The following is an 18,403-nucleotide window of genomic DNA, read 5'->3' as shown; positions in this document are numbered from 1 at the left end:
CACCACCAAGCATCCGAATAACTCGTGTGGGGTGGGTTGATCAGGACATGCCGGCGGCGCGGATGGACATCTTGTGGCCGGAGAAGTCGGACGTGTCGTTCGATGTGGGCAAGCAAAGCTATGTCATCGGATGGCGCGTTAAAGATTGCCTTATTTGTGTCGCGACTGTGCTCCCCATGGCCGAATGTGGTGCCAGCAAGCTTGAACGTAGGAGTGCCATATGCGTTGACGAAGGTAGAGTGACGTGGATGCCGTAGAGGAAGTGGCAAGCCTGTCGAAGCGCTTCGGTTCAAGATCAAACGAGAACTCATCGCCTCTGACTGTCCTGGGCACGATCTCACCTCCTCAAGTGCATGCCAACACGCCTGCATACAATGGGCGACCGTTCTGGGTCGACATGGCCTGGAACAGTGATCATCTTCGCCCAGTAGTTCGTCAAATTCGAAAGCACGGGAATCCCTGTACCGTTGCAATGTGCCACATAGTCCTGTACGACGCCACGTTCTCAAGACTCCAGCGATATCGTCACTTGACCATTCGAAAGCGAAAGCGTTCCGGTGCGTCCGACACCAACGAAGCCATGAGCCCCACGCCCCTCCAGACAGCCATTTTCCACGTACGAAACATATCGCTCTTGTTAGTCTGAACCTGTCGATCATAACAGCTCAACCATTCCTCGGACATCGAGCAGTGCCTTCTCGGCAACAGTCGGCGAGACCCACCATCATGTGCTGTGCCACGAACGGCGGGTGCCAATGGAACTGACTCTTGATGGTAGTTTTGTCCAAGCTTCAATCCATGCTGTGCTGGCCATTCGTATTGATGTTCATGCTGTGTCGACCCGCTTGCCACTTCTTCATGTGCCTTCTAAGTGTCCGCTTTCCATCGCGCATGCCGTTGTATGGCGGCCATCATGTCAAGGTTAGTACTTCAATTCCACTCCTCATGGCATTTCGATCACGAATTCTCGTGACCTCAGTCGTTGTCGCTCTTTCTCCGACTCCTGAACCGACGGGTTGCCATGGTCGCCACCATCGCTGAGCAATACGTCAAGTTCAATCGCGAATACTATTCCGACACACCGTTCCACGTCCTTGGTACCCATCCGTCACGCGGCGCTTCTTCTGACAACGACGCAGAGAGTGGATATGCCGAGTACATGAGTGACCTGGCGTTCTTCGTCCTCGATCTAGTCGGAGGGTACTTGTATCGCTCCGTCGTGCCCACAGGCATCGTCTACTTTCAGCAGTACGTTCGATGATGAGCCGTTCAATATTGTATTCACACCGGGGCCTTCGATTAGATCTAGCCATTCCCACTTCCGCACGCTCAAAGCACAGGTCACGTGGCTCGTGGATGCTCCGGCTGGGTTCAAGGTGCGTTTTCGTCTCGAAACCGCTTGCATGTTGAATGTACCAACGGGGAATGGCGCAGATCAACGTGGCTTTGGCGTCCAGCTTGGTCAAAGGCATCCACTTGATGGTGGACGTGGCGCAGTATGCGATTGACGGCCTTTCTCCGTATGTGGGCACCATGCTCTGGGTAAATCTGCGGCGCTCCTCTCCATCGTGCATCACACCTTTCGTCCGCAGGTTGCGAGTGCGGCAAGTGTGCTCGGGCTATCGGTCCAGCTTGGATTGCTCTACGACTTTGTCGAGTTTGGCACGATGCAAACGTACTACTTGTACTTGTACTTTTCCAAGCTCCACCGCGTCCAGGTAATGCACATCCACGTCGTCGTTCGAATAACATGCTGTGCATAGTTTGACTTGCTCTCGTCGCTATGGAGGCTCTTCCTCGGCAAAAAGAAGAACCTCCTTCGGAACCGCGTCGACTCGTGCGAGTATGACGTCACGCAGGTCTGTCACCGTCGCTCGCGCCGTCCTGACCCGTCGGTCCGTCTAGATGTTGGTTGGCACGTTGCTCTTTACGATTTTGTTTTTCGTCGTCGCCACCAACTCGGTGTTTTACTTGTACTTTTGCCTCGTCCGGTGCGTGGTGCTCGCGATTCAGGTACTCGACGGCATCGGTACCAACGTATACCTCATGCGGTCGGTTCGAATAGACCACGCTGTGGTGTGCAATTGTGTTTTCCCAAACCATCCCGCTGTACTCGGTGGCGCTGTGGCTCCAAGACAAGTTTCAGTTCCCGGCCGACGTGTACGTGCGCCCGGTTCGTCTTGCCGACGCGCTCTCGATTGCATTTCCCAATGTGCACAAGTCCAATTGCTTCGTCGACGACGACTTCGCTCCCACCGAACCTGCCTCTTTCAACTATGGGGCGACCATCCCGACGGCGTATTTTACAATGCATCCCGTCGCGCAGTCGTTTGGGTCCCTCTTTACAAGGTACCTCGAGATGCGCCGACGGCCTGTTGTGATCGCGTGGCTGTGTTCAGAGTCTCCGAGTACTCGGGCGCGTTGGCCGAGCACTACACGGTGGGCAAGTTCCTGCGATGCTTCCTCTTGGGGGAGTACATTCCCGCGCTTGCATTCGACGACACGCCCATGCGAATGGACGAGTCGACTTCCATGTCGTCCCTGACGACTGCCCAGCTCTACGAAGCCCTGCGCGCGTGTCGCTGGGAGTAGCAGTTGGCCCATTTTCGTGATCCCCATGGAACCTCCATAGAAATCGTTGTGAATACATGTCTCGCGTGATGCCCGGCACGAGCGAACTAGTCGAGATCAGTTGGAGATGGGAGCACATCACCAACGCCGCAACACCATCTCCATGAGCAGCACGGCGACCTGCACCTGTCCAGTGCACTCGACAGAGCGGAAGCGCGAGAAGGCGCTGTGACTCGACTTGAGTGCAAGGGATTGTTCCAAGCTCGCGACGACTCGACCTTTCGGACACCAAACTCGACGTCCATCGCATGCGGGTGAAAGTATCGAGCCTTGTGGACGGATGGTGACTGGCGCGCCAGTTTCTCCAACACGCGGACGATTGACGTGCCCCATTCTCCCCTATAGTTGCTCGATCTTAGCGCAAAGCCAATTGTCGATTCCTCCTCGCACGCATCACGTGTGGACGTCGCGTTGTTGTTTGCTGGGGGCTCCTCTGTCGTTGTGGCAGTCCCGGCGATAACTACAGCAGCGCTTTGTTCAAAACAGACTGCCGTCTCTGATATGCCTGGGGCCGCGTGTTTGGACATAGGCTAACGAAGGCATGGGCGACTCGATTCCATCGATGGATGCCCGCACATGTGTCATGGAGGGACTGGTACCGTTCTTCTCTGCCATTCCTGTTCGCATGGCGTGAAGCTGTTCGTTCCCTGCGTGATAAGTACGACGGCATTGTCCATCGGCCCAAGCTCCCTTGCACACTCACATCTCTATCCAGTTCTACTCATTCGCCGCAAACGACACGTCGTCGATCCCAACAGTTCTCGACTATCATCGTCTCGGTCCATTCTTCAAGAGTCAAGAACAGTGTGCAGGTTTGAGTGCCGTGCTCGCAAGCAGGTTGACGTTTGTCCTGTTCGCCCTCGACAGCATCTCGCGCGAAATGGTTTGGGCTTGGGCTCCAAGGCCCTCGCCGCACGCGTCGTTGGTCATGGAGTCCATTCAGCGCACGTTCCACCATCCCCAACAGTGTGCACGTCCACCGACTTGGAGTTCGCAGCATGAACTCGATCCTCCCAACGCCAAAGCTTAGACACTAGTTACGATCCCTGCATTGCCGGCCACCGTGGCTGGCGTGTGCTTGGCGCGCGTCGTTGAAATGGCGCCGTTGGAGAATCCCGCGCGACTCTCACCACAGACTCAGGGTTCAACTTTTTGTATGTGCAATTGACGTCGAGTCTGATGTACGAGTGGTGCCAGATCGTGTCCAAGCTCGCCTGACACAATCATTTGCACTCTAGACGAGTCACAGAGTCTCCTCGCGCTTCCGCTCTTTCGGATACACTTGACAGCCGCAGCGGGTCCAGGTCGCCGTGCTGCATGTAGCTGCCAGTGGAGGTTGTATGTACCTCGTGCTGTTGATTCGCATCACCTCCACGGTGGGTTGACATTTCTCGACGATATCGTTTGCTTGTCGGATCTCGATCGTCGAGGAAACCTGTCAATGAGATCAGAGCCCCCCAGATCCGACCTGATGTGAAGCCCAAAGCTCCGCAGAGACTCCTTGCCACTTCGCGGTGACGCCGGCCCAGTGTTCTCTCCTCCAAGGCTTGAACGAGAGCATCCGATTGGTATCCGGATATCTACTTGTGCCAAAATGTTGCGCTCGGCGACGCGCCATGGAAGGTGGCGCCGCTGGTTTGGGTCGATGGGTGATCGCGGAAGGCTTTCACTATTTATGGACCAGCAAAGGGTACTGAATGAACACGGCATTGGCGCGTCGAAGAAGGTCGTGGTCGTTGAAGGGCCCCCAGGCACAGGAAAGAGCGTATGTGCTGCCTCCTTCCTGATCGATGCTGGCAGTTTGTCAATCCCAACACTGGTGTTTGCACCTCCCTCTGAAGCGACCTCTCCATGTATCCCCATGCTGCGTCATCTGCAGGACTACACACAGCTGGGACACGTGGACTCGCTCCCCCACATGAATGTCCAGTCGTTCGCGCAATGGTGTCTGTGGTACAACGATGAATTCGCCATATCCCGGGTACAAATCATTCGCTCACGCTCCACATTTTCATCTTCGTGCAATCATGCAGAAGGTCATGAGTCACACGGAAACGGCGGCATTCTTGTTCCAGCACATCGACTCGATTCCGCATTCGTCGTTGAGGTCGTCCTACAAGTCGCCCATAATGCTGCAACGCGCCGTGAAGGATCTGATGCGACTCTTCGAGCATCTAGAAAGCCATGGCATTTCCCCTGACGAGTACGCATCTTTCGTCGCAGCTCTATCACCCGAGGGGTACAAGATGTCGTTGGCCGTGTTTACAGACTTTGCTGCAAAACAGACCGACTTGTCCACGGCCTACGAAGCGTATCGAAGTCTTCTGGCGCAGCACAACGTAACTACATGGCACGGAACTGTCTTGGATACCCTCGTTCATGTGCAGAACCATCCGTTCTTCCTCCATGCAGCAATCAGCTCGTTCGATCGCATCCTCGTCGATGATCTCCAAACACTGACGCCGGCTATGCTAAAGGTATTCTCTTCCTCTTGTGCCGTCCTCTCATTTTTACATGCCTTAGGTACTCAGTCGCATTGTTGTCACGTTGTCGTCGCAGCATTGCGTCGCATTTACTCGACCAACGGACAACATCGTCAAGCTGCAACAGTACCGACCGCCCGAGAATCGGTCGCTCTTGAAGCAATGACCCAATTTGGTTGATTGGATAGGCTCGTTCAAGGCGCCGCTGATGAATCGTCGATGCCGAGCCTTGCATGGAATCATGTCCAGCTCACGGCCAACTTGTACTCGGCACCGCAGCTCATTCAAGCAGCTGCGGCACTCACCGCGCCCTCCTGTGCCACGTCCCGGCCACTTGATCCAGTGATCGCAACGCATTTGTTTGCGTCCGCTCAAGACGAAGTCGACTTTGTCGCCGATCTCGTTGCACGCGTGGATCTGAAGAAGGTTACGAGTGCCGAACCCGACACAGTTTGAGATGGGCTTCTACGTAGAGCGTGACGGTGATGTGTGCCGATCGACGCGAGGTTCCACTGGTCGTGGCTGCGTTGCAGAAACGTGGGGTCGGGAATGTTCGGTCCCTCGAAAGGCAAAATTTGTTTGATTTTGCAATTGTACAAACAGCGCATGCGCTGCTCCAAGCGGTGGCAAACCCGTTGACCGAGTCCAAGTACTTGTTCAGTCTCCTTCACACGTCGTCTCCCTGGCACGTCGTTCCGTCCAAGCTAGCCGCGGTCATGGAACTCCAGAGGAAGCGGTAGGACATCTCCCTTTGTGGCTGCGACTCGATAGTGCAACTATAGCCACGTACCGCTCTGGGACGTGCTGGTGAAGCTGGCCGAGGGCACCACACCGCTTGCCCAAACCATCACACTGGATGCCGACAGCGTAGCAGCGATAAAGTCGTTCGTGTCGGTATTTTCCCACATGCGGGAGCTGTCGATGACATTGAGCTGCCTCGAGTTGCTGCATGCGTACTTCACCAAGACAGGTAACCGACTCGTTCGTCGTTCCATTCCGATCGCGATTCCCAGGGGAGCTGGAGGGCCTCATGTCACCGACGTCGGAAGCGGATGCTGCGGCATCGCAGGCACTCGCTGCGTACTTTTATACCGTCGGCGAAGCTCAGCATTCAACCAAGTCCGTGCATGTGCCGTTCGTAGCACCGTATTTGCAGCTGCTGAAGGACAGCGGACGCCTCGTCCCTCCAAGCAATCGCGATGACTCCATCGAGACGAGTCGAGTCACGGTGGTATCGATCCAGACTGCTACGAAACGTCATATAGCAGTATGAAGTGCCGTTGTCCATCGTGGACGTATTCCCATGGTGTGTTGGCCTGTGTTAGGCGGACACAATCGTCTTCTCGGGCATGGCAGACAAGGCGTTTCCAGGCCGAAAACCGCGGGAACCGACTGCACTCCCGATGGCGTTGCTAGAGTCGATCGCTCCAACTGGTCGCGCCACGTCCCAAGCAAAGCGACAAGAATTCATCGAGAAATGCAGAGAGACGCTGAGCAACCTGATGCTGTGTGCCAAGTTGAACGTCGTTTTCACTGCGAGCGGGGGCACCCCTAGTCGGTACCCATGCCATGTGAACGTCAACCTGTTTGACTGTGTGGACGCAGGATTTTGGCCCCGCTATGGCAGTCGCCAACTGTACACCATCCACCAGGTCGTCCATCGCTTCCTCGACGCCGCGACGACACCGCGGACCAGGCGAAGGAGCTTCAACTGGAGCATGTTTCGTTTTCGCAGCTGGACGAGTTCATGCGATGCCCCTATCGCTACTACCTCGCCCGGGTCGTCAAGATCGATCAGCCGACTTCTCCAGGTCTGGTGTATGGTCGAAGCCTCCATGAAGGCATTGCTGCGTGGAGCTCGGATCCTTGGGTCCCCGACGCATCCCAGGTACGCAGAAAATGGTAGAATGCACAGCCAGTGATGAGGAGGACTGGATGGATAACAGAATGCCCTGGACGCACTGAATGCATCGTGGGAGTCGGGGTGCTTTCGGTCAAAAGAAGAAGAAGAGATGCTGCTGAACCAAGCCACCGACGCCCTCGCGGCATTCATAGCATTCGAAACAGCGAATCCACCTCGGATCGACGCGGTGGAATCACCGTTTGATATCAACGTGCCTGAGGCAAACATCCGTCTCAAAGGCAACTCGTTCTCTTTGCCTCGTCCTTCGTTGGACGTCATTTTTGCTGTAGGGGTTTGGGATCGCATCGACGTTCGGGCGGATGGCACGTACGTCGTCGAATTCAAGTCCAACATGAGCAACGGACCCCGCAACAACCAAGCGCTTGCCGAATCCAGCCTGCAACTTCAGCTGTACATGCTAGCGTATGCGCATGTTCATGGTGTGCCGCCGAGAGGAGGTGTGCTCCGGTCCATCGAAAGTCCTCACGGACTAAACGATGAAGGAGTCGTTCAGTACGATGCGAAAGCCGACGACCATATCCTTCGAGGTATAGCGGACACCGTGCAGAGGATTCGACGGCGTGAGTTTGATGCCTTGCCATCTTTCATGGGGTGTGCCTTCTGCGCCTTTGCCGACGTCTGCCCGTCCAAATATCGCTGAAATCAAAATCAATAGACGGTGACATCCGGATACCTGTTCGGATACTGTGTTTTGGAATAAACTTCAGTTCGGGAGGCAGGGAGAAACATGGACACCGCCACGGAGGCCGCTCCGGTCGGGACCCTTCCGTTGTCGCCTTCACTCCTTGGATCAGACGCCATCAGCCTGGATTTCCTCGGAAGCTCCCGGAAACGGAAAGCTTCGGATGACCCGCAGTTATTGCCGCCGCAGCCCCTCCTTTCCGCCGAGAACTCGGCGAATGGCACAAGTACCAACAACAACGGCACGCTCACGGCACGCGCAGAACCCGGCAGTTTTCGAATCAAGATACAGCGATCTACTCCTCGGCAAGGTGGCAGCCGACTTCCAAACCCCATGACTGCGTCGTCAAACCTTGCTGGAGGGCTGCAGTTCCCCATGCAGTTCAATCCGATGCCCACCTTTATGCCACAACAATTTCCTTCCGGGATGGCCACAATACCCGCTACTACTTACATGCCGAATCACGTCATGAACCAGATGAACTTCCAGACGCACATGTTGCAGCAACAACAACAGAATGCTGCTGCCTTCCTCTCCACATCATTGGGCCCTCCACCGCCCGGTCCACAATCCCTTCTTCCCCAAAACTCCCTTCTCGGCAACGAAGGCCAAGATTTGGGACCACCTCCTTCCGCTCCGCCACGCATGGCTGTCGAACACTCCCTCATGGGCGGTGGCATTGAAGTGCAGCCTGTTCGAGCTGTGGACACTCGCAACTTTGACTGGAATCGACGGGCAGGAAGTGGAGCTGCAACAACCATCGCCGAAGATGGCGAAGGACTGCAGGGGCAGAACTCTGGCCGCCCGCGCTCGGAGAGTTTGCCCAACATCAGTCTCGGATTCTTGGACGGCCTGACGCTGCAAAGCGAGTCGTCGTTCTTCAAGGAAGTATAACTGTAACAACTAAATGACACCTCATATCGTGCAACTTATTCAATCTTGTGCAGCAGCCACAAGTCGTCGCCGAGAAAGTGCCCGAGCTCAACGGCAATGCCTTTGTTGATGCTTTTGCTACAAGACAAGGAATGATGAGATCAGTTGTGGACTAGAAACAATGCTCGTACATGTTGGCAGTCGACATTTGCATGATGCCCACAGCCATCGCGAGTTCCTTTCCTTCCGCCATGATTGCCACGGGTTCGCCTGCTTCAATTTCCTCGGGAAGATCCCCACCCTTGGACGTCAACCCTGGAGCCATGATGTTTGCTCCGGACAACACGTACGGAATGGCACCTTTGTCGGCGCGAATCACCTTCATCATTGACGGCAATTTGTGCAACAACTTTAGCGTTGGCAAGAAAGGGCCATCTCGCATGTTGAAAAAGAGGGGAGTCCCATCTTCTGCGCACACGAGTTGAAGGTGCTCCGTTCCCGAGCACTTGGCAACCAGGAGCGGCGACTTCTTGGGCAGCAACATTTCCATCAACTCGCCATCGTTCTCATCCAAGAGTGGATATTGTTCACAAATGCGCTGACAGATCTTTCGTTGCACGGACGTCTTCACCTTGCTGATGTTGGACACATGCTCGTCCACAGAGAAGCGCTTGAACATGGTGGCCACGGCAAAGGGAAAGCCGTTTGTCTGGTGCTCGGTCCAAGTGCTGGATAACAACGTCGTATCCGGAAAACAATGGCTACATCCATCATTTATTCCATGAATTTCGAGTACTAGTAAAAAATATTTCCGGGCGAAACTCGAGCTCGACGTGTCCACGACCCGATCTGAACTATTCGTTCACTAGCGGTATTGCTGGCTGTGCAGCAGCCTTTTGTGCTGTCAAACAATGTGGCATCTGTGTGATGGTCACGTGATGTAGACAGCATGCAGCGCTCGACATATTCGTGGCATGTTCAACTCGAACCTGTTATACTGCTCCAACCTGTCAGTGTGGGCGATCCACGGCATGCTTTGACAATGCTACCCATCCAGAACTACTCTTGTTCGAACTTTATTACTCTAGTGGTCTGGCACAAACGGAGCGAATTTTCTGAGCGATTTCTTTGTACATGTCCTTGTATTGAGGCAGGGGCGGGAACCGGTGGCCTTGGCTGTGGGAGTACACGTGGCGAGTGGCTTCGGAAAAGTAGTCGACTTGAGCTTTGCTTTCTTCATACATAAAGTCCTTTTCGCCCATGATGTGGAACGATGGGAATGCTAGCTGAGGTTTCCCAGGGGATGCGGCGGAGTACATGTCGGGCATGCCGTCTTGGGGCCACATGCCACAGACCAACACGATCGCTTTGTAGGGGACCGAATGCTTCTCCATGTAGTGGGCTGTCGCCAAAGTTGCCATCATTGCGCCTTGCGAAAACCCAATGATCACATCAAATGGACCTTGGGTGGCGATTTCACGTTGGAGGTACTCTACCGAACGTTCCCATCCTGGATACGCCTTGTCTGTGTGGCTGTTGGCATCCCACCATTCGAAATACGAATCGTCCTCGCCAAAGAGGTTCAAGATATCTTCCTCAGGTGGACCCGATGCAGGGAAAGGACCGTCCAGCTCGACGAACTCGGCGGCTGGCCCAAACGCCTGCACAAAGCCGGACACTTGAAGCGAGACAACGATGCTGTTGGAGCGACCACCATGACTAAACACAGCAAGGTGAGACGCGTGGAGATCTTTCGTGGAAGGGTACGAACAGACATAGAATTCGAAGCCTTTCCTGACCGATCGACATGGCGGCGGCGAGTTGGCAATTGACCAAGCGTGCCACCAAAATGTGCAAGAGACGCCATGTCGTGTGCATTATCCGGATACGGATAAGACATTTGTCACGACAACACGACAGCAGCACGATGCTTGCGAGCAAGTCAAGGGAGGACGGGAAAGGTTCATGGAGGCTAGATAAACGTCATTTATGAAGACTTCTGAGACATGGAGCAGATCGCGCGTAGCTCTTCCACAATTTCTTTGTACAGTGGGCGGGATGAAGAAGGAAGAGGGAAGCGATGGCCGTCGGCATGGACATGCACACGACGACCCACCGGCACGTACGTTTCCACAAGTTCTTGGCTGAGATCGTAAATGTCGTCCTTTTCGCCCATAATGTGGATGGATGGGATCGTCAAACCGTAATTGGTCGTACCAGGTTCCCGCAATAACTCCGGCGGCATCCCATCTCGCGGACAGACTCCGCATGCGAGCACGATGGCCTTGAACGGAATCCCTTGGTTCTGGACTTGATAATGCGCCGCCAACAACGTCGCGGCGGACGCTCCCTGGGAAAACCCCACCACAACATCGAACGGACCTTGGGTGGCGACGACATTCTGCAGGAAAGGTAACGATTTTTTCCAGCCTGGGTAGCTGATCTTGGTCCGCTCAAACGCTTCCCACCATTCAAAGTACGGCCCTTCTTCGCCGAAAAAGTCGATGATGCTTTGCTGGGGACGCCCAGACGCAGGAAATGGGGCATTGATCGCGACAAAGTCGGCCGAATTGCCAAAGGCATGGCGAAATCCAGCCATTTGCATCGAGATGATGTCCGAGTTGGTCCGACTGCCGTGGCTACGTTGTCCACCATGCACGCGGGTGAGTTCGCAACACGTCAACCTTCTTACCTACAGGCACAGGATGCGCAGCTTCGAGTTCGTCATCTCTTCCCTCAGTCCGACCCCGCAATGAAACAAGAGGTCGATTCAAGCTAATACATACTAACCTTAGTATATGTATATGTGCATACTACTAGTCTTACTTATAGTACAAAGCAATCCCCATCTCAACACACAGTCACATGGATATCCGGATTTCTATCCGGATTTCAATTTGGTGGGAAAGCTCTGATGACTCACAAGTTGGCTTCGAGCTCTGCCTCGGTCGACATTCCTGGACAAATTTCGCATTTCATTGAGGTGGAGTGCACACTTGACGAAGGAAGCGTGCCATGTCGATGTACATGGGCTTATGGATCGGCAGGGCCGGAAAGCGGTGACCGTCGGGATGAACGTGCAGCTTACGATGTGTTGGGGAGTACATACCATGGAGCTGATGACCGAGGAGTAGCATTGGATCTTGTTCGCCGACAATGTGGAGCGAAGGGATGTCCAAGTGGTCAGGCATATCTGCAGGCAGACCGTCTATTGGTACTAAACCACACACAAGGACGACCGCTTTGTACGGAAAGCCCCCCTGTTCCTTTTGGCAATGAGCTGTGAGTAACGTGGTGAGAGCCGCGCCTTGGGAAAACCCCAAGACCACGTCAAATGGTCCAAGTTCATCAATCTGTCGCAGGACAAACGCAACCGACCGCTCCCAACCATGGTACTCTGTTTTCCGTGTCTCGGGATTCTCCACGGCATCCCACCACTCGTAGTACGGACCCTTTTCGCCAAAGAATTTCCGAATGTCCTCGTGCGCAGGCCCTTTCGCGGGATACGGGGCGTTCAGCGAGACGAACTCGGCCTGCGTTGGGCCAAGCGCTTGGCGAAACCCCGCAACTTGGAGGGAGATGACAGCTGTGTTCGTTCGCCAGCCATGCCTAGGCGACGTATCAGCCTGTCACACGTCGACAGGAGCCCACCCTTACAGACAAAGTACGCGCAGCTTTGGGCCTCGGCAGGTCATACTTTGCTCATGGCCGCACCGATGGTATTTATCCGGATACGTATAAGCTTAGCTAAACAGGTCTGGCCAAGCAAACGCGGCTCAAAGTGACTGCGATTTCGTCGTACAATGCGCGGTGGTTCTTGACGCTGGGGAACTTGTGGCCTTCGGCGTGTACGAAAAAGCGCCGCGTTGCTTTGTCAAAGACGTGGACGAGCTCCTTGCCAGTATCAAAAAATGTGTCGGCTTCACCCAGCACAATCATTGCTGGCACCTTGAGTTTAGTTGACGACTCCATCGATGGTGGCATGCCATCCAGTGGCCAACTCACCACCCCCACACACACGATGGCCTTGAAAGGTAGTGGAACTTGCTCAGCTTGATAGTGCGCGGTGAGGAGTGTCGCCATCATGCCGCCTTGTGAAAAACCCAGGATAATATCGTACGGGATGTGGGAGCTCAAGTGGCGCATTAGGTACGCGAGAGAGTGTTCCCACCCCACATATCGGTCACTTCCCCGTTGTCCTGCATGAGGATCATCTCTAAACCACTCAAAGAACGGTTCAGATGACCCGAATTTGTCTTGAATAGCGTCTTCGGTGGGGCCATTGGCAGTGAATGGAGCATTCAGATATTCAAACACTGCCCGCGGTCCAAAGCTTTCGCGGAACCCGCGAACTTGATGGCGCATGACAGTGTCATTCGTGCGAAAGCCATGCCTACAGGCCCCGTCAGCAGACGGGAATCATGCTTCGGAAGCTCACAAGCAAAGGACCCGCAGTTGACTCACGGGCGGCACTACCGTCATCTGTGTTTTGATCTTGACCAGGTTCCGCATAAAATCTATGTTATCCGTATACCACTCTGTGTTCACACGCGTGAAATGTCACACAACAAAAACGACACAATCGATATTACAAGCCACAAAACAAATTCAGGCGATCCACTCTATGCCCAGAGGCAGGTGCATCACAGCATATACCAGTCTTCGTCCTCTGTCAAGCTGAAGTCTGGGCTGCACTTGTCTCCAACGTGTTCAAAGTCCCTTTCTTCAGACGTTGGGTTGAACAATTTGATCTCAAACGTTGTGCCGTCCTGATCACCTTCTTCGAGTTGGCTGACTTCGCCATGGATGTCATGATTCGCGGCAAGATTACCTCGATCAGAGGCATCTGAACTCGTGTCTATCGTAGGCTGCATTTGCTTGACGTGGACAAGAGAGTTCAGAAGTGTTTGTTCAACTTGCTCAAGCATCCTCTTCCACTTGGCGCCATGGATCGCCAACTGATCTTCCATTTGAAGCCTTTGCTGGTTTCCAAACTCGTTCAGCCGCCGCTCGAACATATCCAGTGACACATGCGTTGGAGGCATTTCCATCCACGAAGGTTGAACAGGAGCCTGTGACTGTGGTGGCAGCACTTCCAAGCATAGTAAATCTTCTGTCAGTGATCCTTCTGCATCCCTCGTAGCGTCCATAACGTTGATTTGAACCGCGTCTAGTCGGTCGTGGAGCGTCTGGATGTCTGCTTGAACACGTTTGGACAAGTAGGTCAATTGTCTTTGTAATCTCTGAGTAGATGACTCATTCAAACTCGCAGCAGCTTCCCATGCTGAAGCGTAATAGCCTTGATATGTCTATGTCACCATCAGCTACAGCGAAGATATTCCATCAAGGGCACCTGAATCCAAGGCGACGACGTCTTGCGATGACAGTATTGGCTTGGCGAGTCGCCGTCATTGTTTACAGTGTTCCAATCGTCTAAGAGGGGGTCCGTCAAAGACGTGAAGCTCTTGAAGTAGCTCATTCGGTCTGCCATGGCTCGACAGCGACCGCTTCCAAAGTACAATGGAAGTGCCTCTTGCTGGTTGGAAGGAACTACACTCTGCATTACCTAGCTTTTACTGGCTATTTAAGTGAATTCAATTAGCCAATTCATACGCAGATCTTTGGGGAGACAACAAAGTCACAGCGATCTTAGCGAAGCTTTGAGGGTGCTTTCGGGAGGGGGACGCCTTCGATAGCTCAAAAGAAATGCCTTGAGAAGGGCAAGGCAGAGACAACGGTCCCGATATTCACTTGGCCATTCCAGTCAAGTTATGCGTTGACCTCACGATCAAGGATTGGCTATATTCATAGGATAGTTTCAACCAATTACAATGCTTCAACAGGGTTGCATCATCCACACCGTTTCAAGATCGTTGTGAGAGGTCGCGTTCCATATTCATTTATAAAGGTAGGAATTCGCCTCGCCGATTTCTTGTAGATATTCTGCTGAAAAACTGCAGAATCAAGTCATTCATTTATGTAGGGAATATAATTAAAGAGTCGAAAATTAGCCACAAGGCAAGACACAGCGTTCGAAAGAAGGCGAACGCCGTTCGATATGACGATAACAATCCCTTCGTACATGAGCTCACCGGGTAGATTGGAGCTCGCTCTTGCAGCAGAAGTCGGACTGTGGGCAGGAGTAGTTCAAACATGACGATTGTCGGTGGCGCGTTCGTAACGACAATTGAAAAGCCATCGTGAAACTGACCAAGGACCGCAAGTGAAAGGCACGCCGCTGCCGCGCCATTCCTGGCCGATGGTGCCATCTACCAGACTCGACACAGATGCACTCAAACTCGCCGTCGTAGCGATCGTCGCCGTTGCCTAAACGGTCCAGCGACCACCCGTCCAGGTGGTTGGCAAGGATTCAAGAGCGTCATCCTGGGCTTACACATGCGCAATTATCACGGCAACTCCGCGGACCCCACCGTGGAAATCATGTTCCATGGGATCAATTAGCCTTAGGTAATCGCCCTGTGGCGTCCACCAGCCCAAGATGAAACTCACCGCTTCGATAGCGTTGGCATACATTGAGCCACATCCGCACGACCCCCTCGATGCAACCATGAAGGTATCAAGGAATCGCATTCCAAATATGCTTACAACATTGGTTCGGCACACAGGCATTTTGGATGCAATACTTGGAAGACGATAATCATGTCAACATCGATGCCGCCCTTGCTGCGATATGGTGCGAAAGGAACGGAGACCCCGCGAGTTGATGGCTCATGTGTAGGCCAAATGCAGAGGGTACTTCGGCTCGTCGACCACCCCCTATAAACACAGCATGGGACAGCGAGCCGACGTCAGCGGCTTACGAACGACGGGTCGGTTCCTTTCCGGTGACTTGGACGTTTACTCCATTTCATGTTAGTCTCGCAATGATCTGGTGCACGCCCTGGGAGTCCATGGCTTAGCCGCGCTGGAGGTACGACGGCGTCAGTAGAGCACTCTTGACGGCTACGCTTGGCTCGAAAGGAATCGTTGCGGCACACAGCTCGCATTCGAATCCCAGATCTGTTTGAACGAGTGGCCGATGTGGCACCACACTGGGACGTACGTGGCAGCGTGGATGTGGCTCATGGGTTTTGCTCATGACACCACGCACGTAGATGTCGGCGGAGGCATTTTACGACTTTTGCCAGCCATTTTGTGACGCATCTGCGCCAGACACAGTGTGCACGCGCCAGTTCCTCGTCGCCGTTCGTTGCTTAGTCGAGGTCAACGCTTCGATTTAGAATCGTCCTGTAGATGCAATTGCCGGTCGGGGGGTTGCATCCAGCGGTCGAGCGTCTTCGAGACGCGTTGCAGCACATACCAGCTCAAGAGTTGGAAACCCAATGCGCCATGTTCGACATGGAGGACGACGGGTGGATCCTTTTGAGTGGTGAGTTCCTCCTGTTCTCATCTTCCTGCGACACGAAATAACTCAATCGAGGCATAGAATGTGTGGCTGTGCTTCACGCCTTACCAAACGTAGCGTTGACGCAGCTAGAGATCGAAGCCGGAGTGCGCCAGTTGGCTCAGGTTGGTGGCATCAACTTGATTTGCACAAGTCAACTAGCTCATGCGATTTGTTTAGCCGGACCTTCGCATTGCCTACAAGGACGTGTGCGCCGTGCTGGGAAGCTCGTCGGACGAAGGGTACGAGTGGGGTGGTGCTGCAACTCTGGATCGGTGGTAGCTAACAGGCTCATGCTCCGTCGCAGCTACGACGATCGGTGGCACAAACTGCGGATTCAGCTATGCGACGACAACCCTGACAAAGGTCAAGATGTTTTTCGCCAGCTCGAGCGCATATTCCAAAAACTGTCGAGCCATCCAAGTCGGTAGGGCCCCTTTACGCACCAAGGCAGCTTGTTGCTTGACGTATTTTAGCTGCATGATCACTGCGGGGGACCTTCAGAGAGTTCTGGGCGCTTTGTTGCCTCCGTCCGACCTTCAGTGGATCCATCGCTTGATGCGGAAATCTGTACGATCAAATGTGGCCCATGTTCGACCGTGATGGACGGGTGGGCTGCAGGACGGCAGTTTGGACGGCCAAGACTTCCTGGCGCGACTGTTTCCCACGACATTCCTTGCTATGTCAAGCGAAAGAAGCTTCCCTCAACCCCGACACCTTCCTGTCCATCCATTTCGGTCATCAACTCCCCGTGGCCGACTGCCGCCATCACATTACGATACTCACATCACGACAACGCGGGCACGTTCGGCGTCGCCGACACGCGCGATGCACTCTAAACTACGCGGCACTTCAACGGTTGACAGCCATCCATTTTTTCTACGACATGAACGAAAACACGCAGGGCCACCACTCGACAAAACCCCACACACTTCGAGTGTACTCCCCCCGCAGTCCAGGAAAAACCACCCCCCGAGACGACGCGGTGTTGCAGCAGCTGCGTGAAATCATTCACCACCAGCAAGTACGGCGTTCGCATGCGCAAACGACATGTTCATTCGCCATCAGATAGACTTGCTTGCCTTGAGTGATATCAGCGACGGTGCTGGGCTCGTTTCCCTCGACGCCGCCACGCAGGTCAGTCTTGTTACCCAGTGCTTCGTTCAACCACGTGACCAGGCGTTGTGGCGAGAGCTCGAGTCGCTGGACCTGCTGACGTTCGTCCAACTGCAGAAGGCCCTGCGACGATTCGCTACGTATGCTTCTGCCCATTGATAAGTCTCATGCAGTTGCCGGTCGCAGCGGAAAGGACGGCCGATTGAATCTGAAGAGCGTATGGGACGGCCTGTTTGACTGGTCGCGTCTGCGCAATGTGACATCGCATTCCATGGGTACATCACGGCATGTATCGGCCCATTCGTCCTCATGTGGCGCAGAGGACATGGCGGAATCGTTCGCTCGCTTCACCTCGTCTCGTCGGGGGTACCTGCGATGGCACCCTGACTTTCAGCGGGCACTCGACGAAGTACGTGCAGTTGTGTTCCCCACACAAGATTGCTGGACGGCGCCGTCTAGATGTTTGCCGTGGACTGGATGCCATGGGAGCACCAAGTGCTGTGTCATCGGTTCGGCCTAACCATGCACCATGAAATGTGGATCGATGTCCGAGCGTTCGTCAAGCATCTCGCAAGCTTGCCGCAGGACTTGTGGCCGCTCATCCAAGCCCACTGCGACTACCAAGAGATGGACCCAAACCACAAGGGGTACGTGGACCGTGCCGACCTGAAGCGTTTTCTCGCCCGCGTGCTACATCACAGCCCCACTCCATACGAGGTGAGCTGCCACATTTTCGCTTGACATCCTGTGACTGCGCGGTAGGTGAGCCAAGTGTGGCAGGTATTCCTCCAAGGCGACCCTACCGCAACGGTACTTTAGCAAGCGAGAATACAGAACTCATCGAGGCTTAGGTCATTAAGAAGCAGCATGTGACGGCGGCACTCAAGCGCGGCCAAGTCGGACCCAAGGGGCGACTTGGCTCAACTTAGACCCTTTGTTGGCTAGCAACTCAGAATGAACTTGTCAAACCTAGTCGCGACGACGGTTGGATACCGATAATGGAGCTGGCGCAACAGTCAATCGATTCAAACGTCGTCAAATTACACTCCAATGCGAAGCTCGGAGCGACTTGTTGGGGAACTCGCAAAGTGCTGGCTTAAGCGGAATTTGCAATCCATGCCTTGACTGCGTGAATGTGGTCTTGAACTGCCGACTCGCTCGTGCCCCCAGGCACATTCTTGCGCTCGACGCTGGCTTCGAAGTCCCAAATCGCCATCACGTCCGGTTCAAACTTGGGATGCAGCGACTGCAGTTCTGCCAACGTCAAGTCGCTCAGTGCCTTGCCAGCA

At 54.2% G+C, this 18,403-nt stretch overlaps 9 protein-coding genes across 15 annotated transcripts in view; 4 read left to right on the top strand and 5 right to left on the bottom strand.

Annotated features, from left to right (window-relative positions):
• The first annotated feature begins 30 nt into the window (after positions 1 to 30).
• Positions 31 to 2,679, top strand: H310_06836 (hypothetical protein). Its single transcript, XM_008872034.1, has 13 exons — positions 31 to 207; positions 258 to 616; positions 665 to 728; positions 779 to 921; positions 980 to 1,097; positions 1,140 to 1,248; positions 1,304 to 1,376; positions 1,435 to 1,542; positions 1,593 to 1,718; positions 1,764 to 1,859; positions 1,906 to 2,013; positions 2,066 to 2,349; positions 2,400 to 2,679. The coding sequence occupies exons 1-13, from the start codon at positions 48 to 50 to the stop codon at positions 2,590 to 2,592; spliced, it is 1,941 nt and encodes a 646-aa protein (XP_008870256.1). The 5' UTR covers positions 31 to 47; the 3' UTR covers positions 2,593 to 2,679.
• Positions 2,680 to 4,130: 1,451 nt separating this feature from the next.
• H310_06835 (hypothetical protein) lies at positions 4,131 to 7,752 on the top strand. Of its 6 annotated transcripts, XM_008872031.1 has the most exons (12): positions 4,131 to 4,612; positions 4,665 to 4,970; positions 5,019 to 5,108; positions 5,155 to 5,240; positions 5,303 to 5,540; positions 5,588 to 5,850; positions 5,897 to 6,084; positions 6,128 to 6,381; positions 6,440 to 6,672; positions 6,720 to 7,002; positions 7,061 to 7,256; positions 7,308 to 7,752. In XM_008872031.1, the coding sequence occupies exons 1-12, from the start codon at positions 4,226 to 4,228 to the stop codon at positions 7,676 to 7,678; spliced, it is 2,895 nt and encodes a 964-aa protein (XP_008870253.1). In that variant the 5' UTR covers positions 4,131 to 4,225; the 3' UTR covers positions 7,679 to 7,752. The 6 variants fall into 6 exon arrangements, with proteins under 6 accessions (XP_008870253.1, XP_008870251.1, XP_008870252.1 ...); XM_008872029.1 differs by having other exon boundaries at positions 7,061 to 7,752; XM_008872030.1 differs by having other exon boundaries at positions 4,665 to 5,108.
• On the top strand, positions 7,692 to 8,648 carry H310_06834 (hypothetical protein). The gene has a single exon (XM_008872027.1). It carries the CDS (start codon positions 7,766 to 7,768, stop codon positions 8,612 to 8,614), a length of 849 nt encoding a protein of 282 aa, XP_008870249.1. The 5' UTR covers positions 7,692 to 7,765; the 3' UTR covers positions 8,615 to 8,648.
• H310_06833 lies at positions 7,736 to 9,317 on the bottom strand. 2 transcript variants are annotated; one of them, XM_008872026.1, is made up of 3 exons: positions 8,954 to 9,317; positions 8,785 to 8,908; positions 7,736 to 8,731 (listed from the first exon to the last, which is right to left on the bottom strand). In XM_008872026.1, exons 1-3 carry the CDS (start codon positions 9,270 to 9,272, stop codon positions 8,650 to 8,652), a joined length of 525 nt encoding a protein of 174 aa, XP_008870248.1. In that variant the 5' UTR covers positions 9,273 to 9,317; the 3' UTR covers positions 7,736 to 8,649. The 2 variants fall into 2 exon arrangements, with proteins under 2 accessions (XP_008870248.1, XP_008870247.1); XM_008872025.1 differs by having other exon boundaries at positions 8,785 to 9,317.
• A 326-nt stretch (positions 9,318 to 9,643) lies between these two features.
• On the bottom strand, positions 9,644 to 10,437 carry H310_06832 (hypothetical protein). The gene is made up of 2 exons (XM_008872024.1): positions 10,365 to 10,437; positions 9,644 to 10,312 (listed from the first exon to the last, which is right to left on the bottom strand). The coding sequence occupies exons 1-2, from the start codon at positions 10,400 to 10,402 to the stop codon at positions 9,673 to 9,675; spliced, it is 678 nt and encodes a 225-aa protein (XP_008870246.1). The 5' UTR covers positions 10,403 to 10,437; the 3' UTR covers positions 9,644 to 9,672.
• Positions 10,438 to 10,548: 111 nt separating this feature from the next.
• H310_06831 (hypothetical protein) lies at positions 10,549 to 11,368 on the bottom strand. Its single transcript, XM_008872023.1, has 2 exons — positions 11,290 to 11,368; positions 10,549 to 11,232 (listed from the first exon to the last, which is right to left on the bottom strand). The coding sequence occupies exons 1-2, from the start codon at positions 11,319 to 11,321 to the stop codon at positions 10,581 to 10,583; spliced, it is 684 nt and encodes a 227-aa protein (XP_008870245.1). The 5' UTR covers positions 11,322 to 11,368; the 3' UTR covers positions 10,549 to 10,580.
• A 200-nt stretch (positions 11,369 to 11,568) lies between these two features.
• Positions 11,569 to 12,958, bottom strand: H310_06830 (hypothetical protein; the record flags this gene model as incomplete). The annotated part of the gene is made up of 2 exons (XM_008872022.1): positions 11,569 to 12,219; positions 12,380 to 12,958. The coding sequence occupies 2 exons, from the start codon at positions 12,956 to 12,958 to the stop codon at positions 11,569 to 11,571; spliced, it is 1,230 nt and encodes a 409-aa protein (XP_008870244.1).
• Positions 12,959 to 13,119: 161 nt separating this feature from the next.
• On the bottom strand, positions 13,120 to 14,205 carry H310_06829 (hypothetical protein). Its single transcript, XM_008872021.1, has 2 exons — positions 13,947 to 14,205; positions 13,120 to 13,902 (listed from the first exon to the last, which is right to left on the bottom strand). Exons 1-2 carry the CDS (start codon positions 14,154 to 14,156, stop codon positions 13,237 to 13,239), a joined length of 876 nt encoding a protein of 291 aa, XP_008870243.1. The 5' UTR covers positions 14,157 to 14,205; the 3' UTR covers positions 13,120 to 13,236.
• Positions 14,206 to 14,790: 585 nt separating this feature from the next.
• The window catches only part of H310_06828 (hypothetical protein), a 5,006-nt gene continuing 1,393 nt past the window's right edge, over positions 14,791 to 18,403 (top strand). Inside the window, exons 1-19 of the mRNA XM_008872020.1 lie at positions 14,791 to 14,855; positions 14,905 to 15,061; positions 15,115 to 15,167; positions 15,220 to 15,287; positions 15,333 to 15,423; positions 15,471 to 15,524; positions 15,575 to 15,652; positions 15,709 to 15,798; positions 15,848 to 15,983; positions 16,041 to 16,123; positions 16,179 to 16,240; positions 16,306 to 16,425; positions 16,475 to 16,568; positions 16,620 to 16,856; positions 16,903 to 17,022; positions 17,067 to 17,135; positions 17,178 to 17,254; positions 17,301 to 17,389; positions 17,435 to 17,523. Coding sequence (XP_008870242.1) covers positions 14,853 to 14,855; positions 14,905 to 15,061; positions 15,115 to 15,167; positions 15,220 to 15,287; positions 15,333 to 15,423; positions 15,471 to 15,524; positions 15,575 to 15,652; positions 15,709 to 15,798; positions 15,848 to 15,983; positions 16,041 to 16,123; positions 16,179 to 16,240; positions 16,306 to 16,425; positions 16,475 to 16,568; positions 16,620 to 16,856; positions 16,903 to 17,022; positions 17,067 to 17,135; positions 17,178 to 17,254; positions 17,301 to 17,389; positions 17,435 to 17,523 — 1,770 coding nt within the window. The 5' untranslated portion in view covers positions 14,791 to 14,852. The remainder of the gene's footprint in view (positions 14,856 to 14,904; positions 15,062 to 15,114; positions 15,168 to 15,219; positions 15,288 to 15,332; positions 15,424 to 15,470; positions 15,525 to 15,574; positions 15,653 to 15,708; positions 15,799 to 15,847; positions 15,984 to 16,040; positions 16,124 to 16,178; positions 16,241 to 16,305; positions 16,426 to 16,474; positions 16,569 to 16,619; positions 16,857 to 16,902; positions 17,023 to 17,066; positions 17,136 to 17,177; positions 17,255 to 17,300; positions 17,390 to 17,434; positions 17,524 to 18,403) is intronic.

Source organism: Aphanomyces invadans (genome assembly GCF_000520115.1).
Source record: "Aphanomyces invadans strain NJM9701 unplaced genomic scaffold supercont1.12, whole genome shotgun sequence".
NCBI lineage: Eukaryota > Oomycota > Saprolegniomycetes > Saprolegniales > Verrucalvaceae > Aphanomyces > Aphanomyces invadans.
Note: the sequence above shows the minus strand (reverse complement) of the source record. Positions and strands in the feature narration are given on the sequence as shown.

Coding starts and splice junctions, on each gene's coding strand:
- H310_06836 (XM_008872034.1), top strand. CDS start 48: ATGCCGGCGGCGCGGATGGACATCTTGTGGCCGGAGAAGTCGGACGTG. Junction 922..979: donor ATGGCGGCCATCATGTCAAG/GTTAGTACTTCA, acceptor TCGTGACCTCAG/TCGTTGTCGCTCTTTCTCCG. Junction 1,543..1,592: donor ATGTGGGCACCATGCTCTGG/GTAAATCTGCGG, acceptor TTTCGTCCGCAG/GTTGCGAGTGCGGCAAGTGT.
- H310_06835 (XM_008872028.1), top strand. CDS start 4,226: ATGTTGCGCTCGGCGACGCGCCATGGAAGGTGGCGCCGCTGGTTTGGG. Junction 5,109..5,154: donor TGACGCCGGCTATGCTAAAG/GTATTCTCTTCC, acceptor TACATGCCTTAG/GTACTCAGTCGCATTGTTGT. Junction 6,382..6,439: donor CTACGAAACGTCATATAGCA/GTATGAAGTGCC, acceptor GGCCTGTGTTAG/GCGGACACAATCGTCTTCTC.
- H310_06834 (XM_008872027.1), top strand. CDS start 7,766: ATGGACACCGCCACGGAGGCCGCTCCGGTCGGGACCCTTCCGTTGTCG.
- H310_06833 (XM_008872025.1), bottom strand. CDS start 9,272: ATGTTCAAGCGCTTCTCTGTGGACGAGCATGTGTCCAACATCAGCAAG. Junction 8,732..8,784: donor CAAATGTCGACTGCCAACAT/GTACGAGCATTG, acceptor CTTGTCTTGTAG/CAAAAGCATCAACAAAGGCA.
- H310_06832 (XM_008872024.1), bottom strand. CDS start 10,402: ATGTCGATCGGTCAGGAAAGGCTTCGAATTCTATGTCT. Junction 10,313..10,364: donor AGGCTTCGAATTCTATGTCT/GTTCGTACCCTT, acceptor TGCTGTGTTTAG/TCATGGTGGTCGCTCCAACA.
- H310_06831 (XM_008872023.1), bottom strand. CDS start 11,321: ATGACGAACTCGAAGCTGCGCATCCTGTGCCT. Junction 11,233..11,289: donor AAGCTGCGCATCCTGTGCCT/GTAGGTAAGAAG, acceptor TGGACAACGTAG/CCACGGCAGTCGGACCAACT.
- H310_06829 (XM_008872021.1), bottom strand. CDS start 14,156: ATGCAGAGTGTAGTTCCTTCCAACCAGCAAGAGGCACTTCCATTGTAC. Junction 13,903..13,946: donor CGTCGTCGCCTTGGATTCAG/GTGCCCTTGATG, acceptor ATGGTGACATAG/ACATATCAAGGCTATTACGC.